Source organism: Zootoca vivipara, chromosome 14, assembly GCF_965207765.1.
Source record: "Zootoca vivipara chromosome 14, rZooViv2.hap1.1, whole genome shotgun sequence".
Lineage (NCBI taxonomy): Eukaryota > Metazoa > Chordata > Lepidosauria > Squamata > Lacertidae > Zootoca > Zootoca vivipara.
In genome coordinates this window covers 30,948,942-30,964,011 of record NC_142597.1, presented here as the reverse complement: position 1 = coordinate 30,964,011, position 15,070 = coordinate 30,948,942, and the positions used below count along the sequence as shown (strand labels likewise).

General features: G+C 47.0%; 1 protein-coding gene across 7 annotated transcripts in view; it reads right to left on the bottom strand.

Annotated features, from left to right (window-relative positions):
- Window positions 1-15,070, bottom strand: part of LOC118097420 (merlin) — a 28,446-nt gene that overhangs the window by 2,252 nt on the left and 11,124 nt on the right. For 5 of the 7 annotated variants that reach the window (XM_088658046.1, XM_088658048.1, XM_088658049.1 and 2 more), the window contains 11 exons: window positions 13,915-13,997; window positions 13,426-13,501; window positions 11,391-11,528; window positions 9,091-9,165; window positions 7,223-7,336; window positions 6,586-6,708; window positions 6,034-6,251; window positions 5,250-5,355; window positions 3,282-3,409; window positions 2,311-2,470; window positions 2-652 (listed from right to left, as the gene is read on the bottom strand). In XM_088658046.1, coding sequence (XP_088514172.1) covers window positions 149-652; window positions 2,311-2,470; window positions 3,282-3,409; window positions 5,250-5,355; window positions 6,034-6,251; window positions 6,586-6,708; window positions 7,223-7,336; window positions 9,091-9,165; window positions 11,391-11,528; window positions 13,426-13,501; window positions 13,915-13,997 — 1,725 coding nt within the window. In that variant the 3' untranslated portion in view covers window positions 2-148. Of the gene's footprint in view, window position 1; window positions 653-2,310; window positions 2,471-3,281; window positions 3,410-5,249; window positions 5,356-6,033; window positions 6,252-6,585; window positions 6,709-7,222; window positions 7,337-9,090; window positions 9,166-11,390; window positions 11,529-13,425; window positions 13,502-13,914; window positions 13,998-15,070 lie in introns of those variants that run through there. The other 2 variants (XM_035140270.3, XM_088658047.1) reach the window with 2 other exon arrangements.

The window sequence follows — 15,070 nt, the reverse complement described above, 5'->3', positions numbered from 1 at the left end:
TACAAACTACAAGTGTGGCCAGTTGCCAGCGTTGATGGGAGTTGTGGTTCAGCAACATCTGGAGTGCCAAAGGTTCCCCACATTTGATCTCATGAGACCAACAAGTTCTCCATCCCTGGATCAGCCAAATCCATAGAGGACAGGCCTATCAATGGCTGTTAATCACAAGAGCTACAGTAAGTGGAACCTTCATGTTCAGAGGCAATATACCTGAGTGCCCATGTGCTGGAAGCACACAAAAGGATGAGCCATGATCTCCAGGCCTGACACATGAGCACTCAGCAGCACCTGCCCAAAAGCTTTCATTGGAAATAGTGTCACACTCCATGGGAATTTGCGCCCTGATTCTCTGCACCAGGTTTTGTGTGAATATCTCAGTCGAAATAGCACATAAGCAGCCCAAGAGAGCAGCTGGCAAAAAAGACACAATTTGAACCAGGAAGTGTAGAAGGTTGCCAAGCTCAGTTACCTTAATGTGCTTCCTTATTCCTGTGCCCACATTACTGGCAGCCAGGGCATCTGTCTCAAAAGAGGGTTTTTCCGTTGGCGTTCTGGGCAGAGAGCCGTTGGTCACGTTGAGCGGGCATGGCACAAAAGGCTGCTGCAGGCTGTCCAACAAGTCCACTTCAAAGGAGTTCATCCACAACGGAGTCTTAGAAAAACAACACACACATTGGCCATTAACATCCTGCTAAAATCAGGGTGCATCTATGCTGCATCCAGTTTGAAACATTTTAGTCTGTTTGATCCTCATGACTCCCTGCTCAAAAAAAGACTCCAGGGAACTGTAGTTCCGTGAAGGCACCGAACATTCAATTTTCTACAAAAAGAGATGCTCAGCTCCTTCACAAGCAGGCTCAAACCCTGGAAAGGTTCTGCCAGCCAGTCGTAGATGCTACAAAGCTGGATGGACCAAGTATCTCTCTATGGCAGCTTCCTGTGTTAAAAAGTAGGGAAGCAAAAATAGGAACCCAGGGAGCTGCCTTATACTGAGTATAAGACCTTTGGCCCGTCTAGCTCTATTGTCTACACAGACTGGCAACAGCTCTCCAGAGTTTCAGATAAGTGAATTCCCATCCCTACCCAGAGACAATGGGTATTGAAGCTGAGATCTTCTGCATGCAAAGCAGACGCTCCACCAGTGGATCTGTCCCTTTAAAATGACTTCTTCCCCAATGTTCAAGGAGTCCATGGTTAGGTCTCAACCAGGTCCTGCTAGGGACCAGGTTGGTGTCTTTCCCTGGAATACCACCCTCAAAAGCACATCAGTGCTACTAAGTGCCACAGAGTAGAGCTGCAATATTAGTTCTCAGTATAAATGCAGCTGGCATTGCTAGATACTTAAAAGGCTCAGGTCAAGGCACTTGACACAAAATTGACTCTGAGCATCTTAAGGCAGTATGCAGCTGGGTCTCAGGCGCTCTCTGCAGGGCATCCCAGTCACCCTCTAAGCAAAGCTTTTGAAATGGTTAAAAAGAGCAGGGAAAGTGCAGGCGATTTGGGGCCCAGGGCAAACAAATTCCGGGATTAAGCTCTATAAACTACCACCAATGTCACTTAGCAGCAGCTTAAGAAAAATGCAGATAATTGACTCACTGTCCCTGCTACATTACCAGCTCGGAGCTGGATTCTACCACCTTCCCAGTGATGTCAGCTGGTGGACTGGTGAGCATGGTTGGGGAGGAGGGCTAACCTTTGTGAGTTAGACCCCTTCATGTGTCAAGATTGGCCCACAGGCCAGAGGTTTCACAGCCCTGTGGTAATAAGTTACTGTACTAAATTTTGCATACAATTTAATTATATTTTTAAAATTGTTTTTAATGCTGTGTTTTAATGCTGTAACCTGCCCTGGCACCTTAGGGTGAAGGGCAGGTAATTATTATTATTATTATTATTATTATTATTATTATTATTATTATTATTATTAAATAATCTTGCATTTCATTCCCCTCTGGTTTTACTGCTTTCTCTCACACACAACCCTATCTCTTAGAACCATGTGCATAGATTCACACCTGTAACAGAGAACGACACTTTATAAGATGCACAAAACACAATTTGTTAGGGTGCCACAAGACTCTTGTTGATTTTGCTGAAACAGGCTAAACATGGCTACCCCTCTGGAAATTAAGGATGCCTGAGGTGTTCCTGTTTTGCCTGACATCTTGCTTGCTGCAGGCAGCTTCCCACCATAACCACTGGCGACAGCCAAGCACCAGGCCCAACAGACCTCTTGTCTATTCCAGCACAAGCCTTTCCATATACATTAGAGAAATCTGGGAAATGTAAAACGCTTGGCTGCAGTTCAACCTTGCACATCTTCCCCGAGGAACGGCCCAGGGACCCAAGGACTTCGCTCCAGTGCGAGAGGAAGCCTGCGTGTCTCTCTTCGACTTTCAGGGCGTGGATTTCAGACTTGAGTTCTTTCAGCCGATCCTCAAACTTCCTGCTCTTATCCAGGTAATCTAATCTGGGTGGTACAAACACAAAAAGTTTAGGACTGTCCGCATCTGTTTGGTTGACAATATTTGGTAAGTAAAAAGGGGGCGGGGCGACAAAATTGGGCACGGGGTGGAGAAAGTGCACTCCCACTCTTAAAATCATAAAGTTGGAAGATACCCCCAAGGGTCATCTAGTCCAACCCCCTGCAATGCAATAATACTAATTGTGTAATAATACAGTCGTACCTCAGCTCCTAAACGCCTTGGGAGCCGAATGTTCCATCTCCCGAACGATTGAAAATCAGAAGTGTTCCTGTTTTTGAATGTTCTTTTGGAAGCCGAAAGTCCGACGGGGGTTCCATGGCTTCCGATTGGCTGCAGGAGCTCCCTGCAGCCAATCAGAAGCCACACTTTGGAAGTCAAACATTTCAGAAGTCGAATGGACTTCCGGAATGGATTCTGTTCGACTTCCAGGGCACAACTGTAATTCAATACAGGGCAGTCAGTGAAGCTGAATGTCGGAAGCTTCAGGGCAGACAAAAGGTGGAACTCCTTGACCAAGAACATTGTTAAACTAGGGGATTCTCTGCCACAGGATGTAGTGATAGCCGCCAACTCTGACAGCTTCAAAAAGGTGGGTAGACAAGTTCATGGAAGGGATATTGCTATCCATGGCAACTAGCCACAATGGCTGTGTTCTCCCGCTCCTGTTGGAGGCAGTATGCCTCCGAGTACCGGTTGCTGGGAATCACAAGTGGGGAGAGTGCTGCCACTTCTGGTGTCAGCATCTTGATTGGGAGCCCAGAAAAGCTCACCCTCTGCTCTCTTTCCGGTTCCTACCTCTCTCGCTCTATCTCCAAGGAAAGCCTCTTCAAGTCAATGTCCCTTAAATCCAGTTTTATGGATACTTTGTCAGGGCAGACATCTCTGGAATCAACGGAGGAGGGCTGGGTGCCCTTGGCAGCATTCTGGTGACCAAACAGAGAGGCAGAGTTTGAAACATCATCTGAAACCCGAAGGCTTTCAGACAGAACCCTTTTTAAGGGGACAGTAGTGGTTATGGCATTCGGCTAGGACCTGGGAGACCAGGGTTCAGATCCATGAAGTTCACTGGTTGTGACCTTGGGCCAGTCACAGCCTCTCAGCCTAACCTACCTCACAGGGTTGTGGTGGGGATTAAATGAGGAGGGGGTAGGACAGGCATCCCCAAACTGCAGCCCTCCAGATGTTTTGGCCTACAACTCCCATGATCCCTAGCTAACAGGACCAGTGGTCACGGATGATGGGAATTGTAGTCCAAAACATCTGGAGGGCCGAAGTTTGGGGGTGCTTGGGGTAGAACCATGGACCCCACCTTGAGCAAAAAAAAGTTGGAATATAAACGCAATAAATAAAAAATACACTGAGGGTGCTCAGAACGTCTTCCAGGAAAGATAGTCTTGGGTGATGGAAATTCTGATTCAGACTCATAATGCTCCATCTGTGGCACTTGTGTCTGGAGCCTGGTGCCAAGTCCAGGGACAGGCTCCAGTTCTGGCCTGCAAAGGGGCTTTAAGACCCGCTGGATGGACAGAGACTGGCTTAGGAATGTACATACCGCCTCAGCCACTTTGATCTGCAGAACTGGCCTTTTGCCTGCTGTCCGAACAAGTTAACTTCTTGCTCAGAACTCTGACCACATACATTGGCTATAAAGACCGATAAGAGGGAGCAGCCAGGTTGGCTCATTTCATAAAAAATTACTTAGAGGGCTACCTGCATATTTTGCTTCATAGCTTTCTTTCTAATATTGGCTACAGAATTACTTTTAAAAAATGAGAACACTGAGATTTTGACATGAATACTAGCTGCAGCTAGCATTTCAATAGCCCAGCAAGGAAAGACGTTGAAAAAAATCTGCATTTTTCTGTGCAGTATAAGAACTTGTGACTATTGTGGAAAGAACTGCAATAAACTGCATGTTTCCAGGGGGAGGGCGGAGGATCCAGAATGCTTTTATGTCATCTGGTGGGGTTGTATTTCCTTTGCTTCAGACTTAAAGGTAAAGGGGCCCCTGACCATCAGGTCCAGTCGTGTCCGATTCTGGGGTTGCGGCGCTCATCTCGCTCTATAGGCCGAGGGAGCCGGCGTTTGTCCGCAGACAGCTTCCAGGTCATGTGGCCAGCATGACAAAGCTGCTTCTGGCGAACCAGAGCAGCGCACGGAAACGCCGTTTACCTTCCCGCCAGAGCGGTCCCTATTTATCTACTTGCACTTTGATGTGCTTTCGAACTGCTAGGTGGGCAGGAGCTGGGACCGAGCAACGGGAGCTCACCCCGTTGCAGGGATTCGAACCGCCGACCTTCTGATCAGCAAGCCCTAGACTCTGTGGTTTAACCCACAGTGCCACCTGGGTCCCTCTGCTTCAGACTTAGATGCTTATTATTATTATTATTATTATTATTATTATTATTATTATTATTATTAGCGGCTTCCAACAAAATATAAAAACACAATAGAACATCAAACATTAAAAAAACTTCTCTACACAGGGCTAGCTTCAAATGTCTTCCCCAGCTCAGGAAATATGGATGTATCAATTTAGATGGTGTGCAGCCATTACTTTCTCTTATTATTTATTGCTTGTTTGCTTTGTATACGGTATGATGTAATACCCTGCTCCCACACTTTTGCATTGTTAATAATGGTAATAAAGGAAATGTTAAAAGAAAAGAACGCAAAATCTTGGGAACCTACCCAGGGGGGCAATAAAAGCCATTGCAGGCACCTGAGCAAACCCCACACTTCCCTACCAGGGGCAAAACTTACAGAAGGAGGATTGAGCTTGCCAACATCCTGGAGTTTCTGCTTGGCTTTTTCCTCTGCATTTCGGGCTTCCTGCAGGTCCTGTTTCAGATGTTCAGCTTCCTTAGCCCTGCCGACCAAGAACCACCACCATTAGTGCTCAGGCTCCCCCACAAAAAGCAACCCCATAATGCTAAACTGATACACTGGAAATTGCCACGGGCCTTAACTAATTTTCAATGCTTTTATCAATAAATATTCATAATTCTGTCAGCTGCCTAAGTGGTGCATAATTTGTATGCAATAGTAATTAATAATAATATCAAAATGCATATTTTATCACTAAGTTATTAAAGTACATATTTTATCTCAATGTGTGCCTTTCTAGATATATTGTATTGAAAAACGGGTTTTTAATGCATTTTGGTACATTTCTTGGAGCCAGGAAGAGAGTCGCAAAATTCAGAGGATCCAAAGGATAATGACATTCCAATCCATGTATTAGTCTGGGAGGTGAGAATTAGCACTGTTCATTTTTAAAAAGCAGGCTGGGTCAGCCAAATTAATCCTGACAAAGACATCGAGCTGAAAGAGGAAGTGGGAAAGAGTTCCACTCTTCCAACTTCCTCCTTCCTCTCTATGTACTTTTCAAGGGGACATCACAAGCAAACCTGATCAAATGTGAAAGAAGGACTCAAGGAAATGCCCTCCAAAGAAAGAAAAACGTGTTGGGGGCCATCCTAAGCAGCGTCCACCCAGCCCCAGAAGCCCCAAAGCCCACTGAGCATCCTGCCCCAGGCCTCATTACCTTCGGTCCGATTCTTTTACCAGCTTCATGGCAATCAGTTCTGCCTCCCGCATTTTGTGCTCCATCAGAAGCTTCTCTTCCTTGGTTTTCAAGGCAGCCATCTCCAGGCGGTGACGCTCCTGTTCAGCCTCGGCGGCATTCTGGGCCAGGAGCTTGGCCTCCTCCTCAGCGATCTGGGCCTTCTCAGCCAACAGCTCTGCCGCTGCCTCCGAACGGCGCTGGAGGGATTTTGTAGTGAAAAGATAAAATGAACTCAATAATGATGGGAGACCCGGGCGACGGCATTCGGGAGTCACACTGGGACTGGAGATGCTGGAGCCTGCTAAGCGCCCGTAGCTGCTCCTCTGCCTGTTGGGCGATTGGCATGGTGATTGGAGGAATCAGTGGTGGCAGACAGTGGACAACGATCACCTGCTCACCCCCAAAAAAGGTCAATAGCTCACGGCGATCGCCTGAAAAAAGCTCAACAACTTAGGTTGAGCCACCAATTGTCCAGATTTTTACTTCTTGAAATATGGCAACCCTAGGCCCCGTTGCCATGGCAATGCTCACCAAAGCCTCATTGGCTTGCCGGGCTTTGTCTTCCACCTCAAAAAGGCGCCGCTCCAACTCCTCCTTCGCCCGCTCAGCCTCCTCCCGCAGCTGCTTCTCCCTGGCCAGGCGCTGGTGCTCCATCTGGGGAAATTTGCAAGGCTGGCCATGAGCAGAGCAGCCCCTCTGAACCTTGTGCAGCCCCCTGAGCCAACAGCTACAATGCCCATCTTAATCTTGCCTCTCCCCTACCAAACACTACACTGTTTATTCATTTATATACCGTCTGTATGCCAGAATGAATTCCATGCTATAAACTGTAAAAAGCCTCCTTGCAAATAAGTCCACAAAAGGTGGTTGCATATTTGACTTCTTTCCGTTTTTCTGTTCCAGTATTCTTCCAACCAAGATGGCCCGTGTGGTTCCCACCTGCTCATTTTACCCTCCCAACCACCCTGTGAGGTAGGCAAGACAGACAAACAGAGAGAGGGAGAGGGAGAGGGAGAGGGAGGGAGGGAGGGAGGGATGGGTGGGTGGAGGGTGTGACCTTCTCATAGTCAACCAATGAGCTTCCCGGCCCAGGAGAGATCTCCACAAAGAGGCAGCGGGTAGAAGCTTTGTGACAACGTTTGAAGCAGAAATTCCCCCAAAAGCTCACCTTCTTCCTTGCTTTCTCCTCCCGAGCTTGCGCTTTCATTTGCTGGATCTCGATGGGGTCCACTCGCCTCCTCCTCATAAACAAGTCGTGGTTTCCAATGAACAGCTGCATGATCTGTGGAAAAGGAAGGCAAGTATAACCCTCGCTGGATCCTGATGTTCACAATGCCAGCTGGAGATGCACCTGGGAAGCTCAAAAGCAGGGTGCAAATGCAACTGACCCCCCCCCATGTTGTGATCCCTAAATCACACCCCACATAGGACCCTGAGGAAAATAGAGGCTGCCCCATTCAGTGACCGAACCTTAGCACCTCCTATTCTGGTCTGAAGAGGTTGCCTTCCTGCCTTCCTCAGTCAGAGGATGTAACATCGCAATCCCTTCCACATCATGAAAGCCAGGGCTTCCTTGCAGACAAGGGCCCTTCAAGACAGCATAGCCAGCTCCTCCAAGGAAGTGCTGTTGCCGGTTACAGGACAGGCTTTCCCAGCCCGCTCCAGGCTCCAGGTGGCCTCAACACTCTGCTGAGACAATGTCTCCCAAGTGCTCGGCTCGCAAGGCCCACTGGGAGCTGGCTGTGGTCCTGACTTTGCCCAGCTCAGCAAGCCCAGGAGAATATAATGTAAGAGCATCAGAAGAGTCTGCTGGATCAGGCCAAGGGTCCTTCTACTCCAGTACTCCAGCTTCCTGTTCTCACCGGGACCAACCAGATGCCCATTGTGGGAAGACTGGAAGCAGGATTTGAGCATGAGCATTCTTCCCTCCTGTGGTTTCCAGCAACTGATATTCAGAAGCATTGCTACCTCTGACTATAGAGCCAGAACATAGCCATAATGGCTAATAGTCATCAATAGACCTCTCCTCTATGAATTTGTCTAATCTTTTAAAGCGCCGGCTTCCTCGGCCAGTAAAGCAAGATGAGCGCTGCAACCCCAGAGTCGTCCGCGACTGGACCTAATGGTCAGGGGTCCCTTTACCTTTAGACTGGTGGCCACCATTGCCTCCTGTGGGAGTTCCATAGCTTAACTATGCTCTGCATGAAGAAGAAACTGGTTTGACAGCTTTTGCTTCCCCTGTGAGACCCAACCCTAATGGCACACGATACCCTGTTGGTGGTTCTACAGCACCACCATTCAGAGGTGCTTGGAAGCTCAGTTGAGCTAAACTAGGGTTGCCATACGTTCGTAATTTCCGGGGCATAGCTGGGATTCGGTCATTGGAAACAGTGTCCGGGTGAAAAGCTCAACAACTTTTGTGTCCATATTTTCACTTTTCGAAGTATGGCAACCCTAACTAGAGATCTATCTAATTCCGCATTTATTGCGTTTCCAACGGCCATCATCTTGATGCCCCTGGGAAGTGCACAGGCAGGGCTCAAAGGTGATGGCCATCCCGTTAGACCTCACCATGCATGTAGTTCTTATTGCCCTAAGCTCTGACTAAAGCCGTGTTTCCCAACATGGGGCACACACCCCGTAGGGGGGCAAATTGATTTTTAAGGCGGGGGCAATTCGAGAATGAGTTATTAACAGTAAATGGCCTTTTAGGTTTCCTCCACGTGAATTCACTTTTTGAATAATAAGAATTACATGGGTTTGGGGGGGGGGGGCGGATCAGGATTTAAGAGATGCTTAGGTGGCGCATGGCCAAAAAAAGGTTGAGAACCACTGGACTAAAGGATCCTGATGATACAGCGAGATAGAGGTTTATGTGACCACATGCTTACAGACCAATTCTAAGCTCATGACTCCCCTGATGAGCCTGAGTTCATCTCTGTCCCTCTCATCCTTTCATAGGCACCAAGAGACCAGCTTCTGCCATTCCTACAGAGGGAACCACCTTGAAGGAGACAGCCAAAAGGAAACCCTCACCTGTTTGTTGACTTTGGGCTGCGAGGAGAAGAACTTAAAGACTTCGGCCTTCTTGTCAATGGGCTTAATTGTGAGCTAGAGAGAGAGGGAGAGAGCAAAAGGAGATACAGGTGATCTTCATCACTTTGTCACATGCAAAGCCTTTCTGTGACTGAAGCACTGCTTTCCCATAATTAGATGCAAGTGGGATAATAATAAAAAAGGGTCCACAGAGCATTTACGTGCTAGACCAGTGACTCCCAAAGTGGGCAGTACTGCCCCCCCAGGGGTTCAGTTGGGTTACCTGGGGGCACTAAGAGACATGGGGGGCACTTAAGATGAGCCCCTCTGAGCATGTTGATTGCTTTTTATGATTCACCAGAACAAAATACTGCTTTGTATTTGAAGTCTTACTTTTCTTACCACTTTCCAAACTATTTCCATTGGTCACATTCGTTTGTACTGATGACGCGGAGTTTTCACAAGGCACAAGATAGTCAATTATTGGTAATAATAGCTATGGATTTTCTTAATTTTTTTGTGGCCTTGCGTATGTGGTAGGCGAAGGTTTGCACGTGTTTGGTGAGTAGTTATATATAAATATTTTATGCTATAAAATTCCTTCACCCTTACGTCTTTGTAGGTCATGTGATAAGAATTTAATTCTACACCACCGGTTCGTTACCCAGGTGAGGGAACACATTTTAATTAAAGCATGAGACCAAGAGACTAACAAAAATCTCAGCATCCTGTAGGGACCTGGTTTGTTAAAACTATTGCAAAAATATCCCTAAAACCAGTGCTTTTTTCGGGGGGGGGGGGGATGCAGGGGTACACATACCCCTAAACATTTTGTGAATCTTTGTACTTTTGTCCATTTACTGTATTTATTTCCCCCTATGTGAATTATAAGGACCCAGGTGGTGCTGTGGGTTAAACCACTGAGCCTAGGGTTTGCTGATCAGAAGGTCGGCGGTTCGAATCCCTGTGATGGGGTGAGCTCCCGTTGCTCGGTCCCAGCTCCTGCCAGCCTAGCAGTTTGAAAGCACGTCAAAATGCAAGTAGATAAATAGAAACCGCTACAGCGGGAAGGTAAACAGCGTTTCCATGTGCTGCTCTGGTTGCCAGAAGCGGCTTTGTCATGCTGGCCACATGACCTGGAAGCTATATGCCGGCTCCCTCGGCCAATAATGCGAGATGAGCGCGCAACCCCAGAGTCGGTCACCTTTATGTGAACTATAAAATGGTAATTTTCTTGAGAGCCGGTCACCTTTATGTGAACTATAAAATGGTAATTTTCTTGAGACCACCCCTAAACATTTTTTAGAAAAAAGCACTACCTAAAACTATATGCCATCTTGCTAACCAGCTGCTCAGCTGAACTGCTAGCTAGAAAGACTGCCATGAGGCACATTAGGAGAAAACTTATATATACATAGCACACAAAGAGTTATAAACTTCAAAACATTGTTCTCCCTACATCAGGAGAGGTTACAGGTGATGGGATGTAAAACAAGCATGGCTCCATACTGATAGCTGCTCCCCCACAATTACTCTGGGGTGCCCCAAAGCATTTGCTCTCAGCTTTCGCACTTTAACTTCTGTCACCTTGACAGCCATGCCGTCAGTAGGAGCTATTGACATTTCAATCTCCTGTCTTACTTCCCTATTCCCAAAACATGTCAAAGAGCTTCAAGGAGAGATCAACACCCCAGTGCTAACTCAAAACAGGCACAGCCAAACCTCCTGAGCGACCATTTCATTTGTGCCTCTCTGCGGTCAAATAAGGAGAAATGGAATGCAGCGTATGAGAGTCACAAAATGCTCAAGCCTAATGCATTCTACCTAAAAGGTTAAATGCAATTAATATTGCAAGAGTTAGGACAAAATATTTATCTATATCTAATATTCAATTGAATAACACAATTTTTACATCAGTCAGAAAGCATAAAAATGTTTTTTCATGCTATATTATTTGCTGAATTTTATTGTATTATTTTCCTTAGTGGGTCAGGCAAATCACTTTTCTGAATGCTGCTTTTTCATAAGGTAGGGTAGGGGGCTCTGGGGATGAGTTTATGGAACCAAGGGGACAGTGGCTGAAAAAAGTTGGGGGAACACTGCTCTAGACTATCCTGAAGTGCATATCCCCAGAGCCGAGATCCTTCTATCAGTTGCCATACCTTCTCAGCTGTCGGTTAGGTTCTTGTGGAGAAGTGTAAAATTAAATGAATTTCATAGACAGAAGTGGAGCCAGAGCATAAAGGCAAAACCTGACCTTCTCCGGTTCTGCCACCCCTTAATAAGACACACCTACCTACCTCTTTCTCGCTGTAGGAAATGTTCCTGATGCTACTCCATTCAAAAGATTTGTTTGGAGAGAAGCGGTTGTTGATGTTGTAGACGTGGATCCCTTTGGCATCGACGCCAAGCAGAAAGTCTGTACAATTCTTCTTTTGCTGCAGGAACAGATGTTGGAGGCAAATGTCCAGAGTGAAGAAAAAAATTATTTAGCCAAGGCTTGACTGATTCCCAGGCATCAATTCTCAGACACAGCCTCGTAAAGTGGGCTAAAATGGGCCAAGCGAGAGGCTCAGAGTTGGCTGCTGAAGCCTGAACCCAGATAGCAAACTTAAGTGAGGCACCACACACAAAATTAGCAATCACACAAGTGGCTTCTTTAAAAGAAATTGCTGGGGATTCCATCCAGGTTAGGGCTGGGCAATGAGAGTGAATCAGGAGCCCTGAACTGGGACTCAGAACTGAATAAGCATCTGGATCAGAGCAGATCACGGGGAAACCAAGATTCAGTACAAAAGAGCATGATGGAACACAAGTCATAGGATCAAGCAAGGCTCAGTGGCAATGCCATTCCTCACATGCTCCTTCCTACTCAATGGGAGCCGAAGGTCAGCCTAGGTGGAATCATTCTGGAAGCGTTTGGGACTTTTTAAGTTTAGGGGCAAGGCAAATTAGAGGTGTCATGACGAAATATATCTATGCATGGTATGGAGAGAGTGTACAAAGAGAATATTTTCTCCCTCTCATAACACTAAACTTCGGCACATCCAAGAAAGCTGAATGTTGGACGATTCAAGACAGATAAAAGGAAGGGCTTCTTCATGCAGTGCGAAGTTAAACTATGGAACTCCCTCCCACAGGAGGCAGTGATGGCTGCCAAGATGGATGACTTGAAAAGATGACTGGACAAATTCAAGGAGGAGAGGGCTACCGAGGGCTGTTAGCCACGATGGCTCTGCTCTGCCTCCACAGTTGGAGGAAGCAATGCTTCCAGTTACTTGAAACGACATGGGGAGGGGAGTGCTCTCGTGCTTTTAATCTGCTTGCTGGTTTCCCATTAAGGCATCTGACAGGTTAGCCCCTGTCAGAACAGGATGCTGGACTAGGTTAGCCATTGGCTGTCCCAGCAGGTCGTCTCCCCTAAGAAGCTGCAGTTGTGCAGCTAGCCACATGGGGCATTAGTACCCAACAGGAGACTCTCCAGTGCTTTGCCCCCTTGTTGTTGTTGTTTAGTCGTTTAGTCGTGTCCGACTCTTTGTGACCCCATGGACCATAGCACGCCAGGCACTCCTGTCTTCCACTGCCTCCCGTAGTTTGGTCAAACTCATGTTCGTAGCTTCGAGAACACTGTCCAACCATCTTGTCCTCTGTCGTCCCCTTCTCCTAGTGCCCTCAATCTTTCCCAACATCAGGGTCTTTTCCAAGGATTCTTCTCTTCTCATGAGGTGGCCAAAGTATTGGAGCCTCAGCTGAAAGTATTGGAGCCTTTGCCCCCTTGCTGCAATCCAAATCTGGATGGACCCACGCAGGCCTGCTATTTGCATTTCCAGTGGGAGCCTCCCCCCCTCCCACGCAAAAACAATGCACAAAGCAGTCACGGCAAGCTTGATCTGGATTGGCACCACAGCAGAAGGCCAAGGGTGAAAGGACCCCTATTTCTCCCACTCTAGGATCCCTGATCTAATTTGGAGGAGAGGGGTCATACTTGCAATTTACTGTAAAGACATCATCTATACCAGGCACCCCCAAACTCGGCGCTCCAGATGTTTTTGGGACTACAACTCCCATCATCCCTGACCATTGGTCCTGTTAGCATTCCTAACTGTCTGAATGGTCCTAGCTGCACCCTGAGATACAGAGGGGGTGGGGTTAAGCCTCTCCCAGCTCAAATCCACTCCACCTGCTGCTCTGCCCTGACTTTCTCTATAGGAAACTGAGTGCTCAGCCACCTTCTCCCCCCAGCCCCCCACTCCCTGCTGCTGATTTTAAAGGAGCAAACTTCATGCATCCATAAAAATATAGCTACATTTAAAAAAAACAAACCCAGACACTTACAGCTATAGGAAAGTAATTGACCCCATACATCTCCAAGTCCTGTGCAATTTTAAGATAGTTCAACTCAGCTTCATACCTAAGAGAAGAGGACAACATAGAAACATAGAATTTTGCAGTCGAAAGGGACCCAAAGAGTCATACAGCCCAACCCCCTGCAACGCACTAGTGAGCAACGTTTAATTATCTTGTAGGATTTCTATTCTGCTTTTCCATTGGCACCAATCAAAACAACTTATGAGCTGCAGCAAGACAATATGAAAAGGCATGTGGAAACCGGCCTGCTGTGAAAAAGGTAAATTTTATCTTCATTGCTCCACCCACTTGTTGTTTTTTCCTGCCCTTGCATTCTAGTACAAAAAAAGAAGCACCTAAAAAGCAGTCTCACTTCTCAGTCGCTCCAGCAACGTTTGAGGGACAGTGAAGACACATCAACCACTTAGCTGCTCCTCCAGCCCCATGCTATGGCCTCAGACACAGGTGCCCCAGTACCTGGCTATGCCCCGGTGCCCAGCGTACCAGGCTGTAATCCTCTCTTCCCACATGTCAGGCGTCATCTGATATTGGCGGAGGACCTGGAAAGGAAAAGGAAATGAGTAAGGCTGTTCCCTTCTCCAAATCCCAAAGCTGGTCTTCTCAGGAGTCCCTGCCTTGGAAGAGCCCCCAAATCCCAATCTTTTTAATAATAGTAATAATGATAATAATAATTGTATGCCACCCTACACCAGCAAGTTCAGGGCGGTTCACAGAATACATTCACAATATAAAAACACAAAAGACATAATCAAAATAAAATCAAGAACAACCCAATAATCCCGGATGTAAGGGGAAGAAAGTACAGAGAACCTCCCCCTTGCATCAGAAGTAGCTCCTCCCCAAGCAGTGGTGGAAGCGAGGGCTCTGAGGAGGCCAGTCAGGAAGTGGAGAGAGAGGGCCAGGGCTCCAGCAGCATGGGAGAGCCCCGGCTACACAGGAGGGAGGAAAGAGAGGGGGAGAAGGGAGAAAAGGAAAGCATGGAGCGTAGACCCTTTCCTCCGGTTCCGGAATTACGCAGGAGAAAGAAAGGGAGGAGATTCACTGTCCTGAGACTCCTATATTGGAGACAATCACGTGGGGGGGCAGTGCCGGATTCTGCATCGGAATGAGCAGACATGTTTTTACATACCTGTCTCACTGTAGACTGCACTAATAAAAACTGTTTAAAGACAAGCATGAGGAGCGTCGTTACTCTAGAGTAGTTGCAAGAACCCCTGTCACCACCCTAACACATTTTAAAAGGCATTGAATGTCAATCAATCAAAGGCCTGGTTAAAAATGAGCGTCTTCATCAGGACTATGAGTTTCTGCTCTTGGTATTTCTCCTGCAGCTGACGCAGTGAGAAAATCATGTTGGCTGTTGACCTCTGAGCTCTAAAGCCACGTTGTGACTAGGGACAGACCCTGTCTGCAGTGTACAAAGAGTATAAAATTATAAAAGCAACTATTTAAAAATAATTGCGACAATAAACTAGCAGCGGATCAAAACATAAACCAATTATTTTGCAGGCGCTAGAAAGAGTACAGTGGAGGCACTTTCCTGGTGTCAATAGGCAAAGAGTTCCAGCGTGTAGGTGCTACCACACTAAAAGATCAAGTTCTTGTTGCAGCA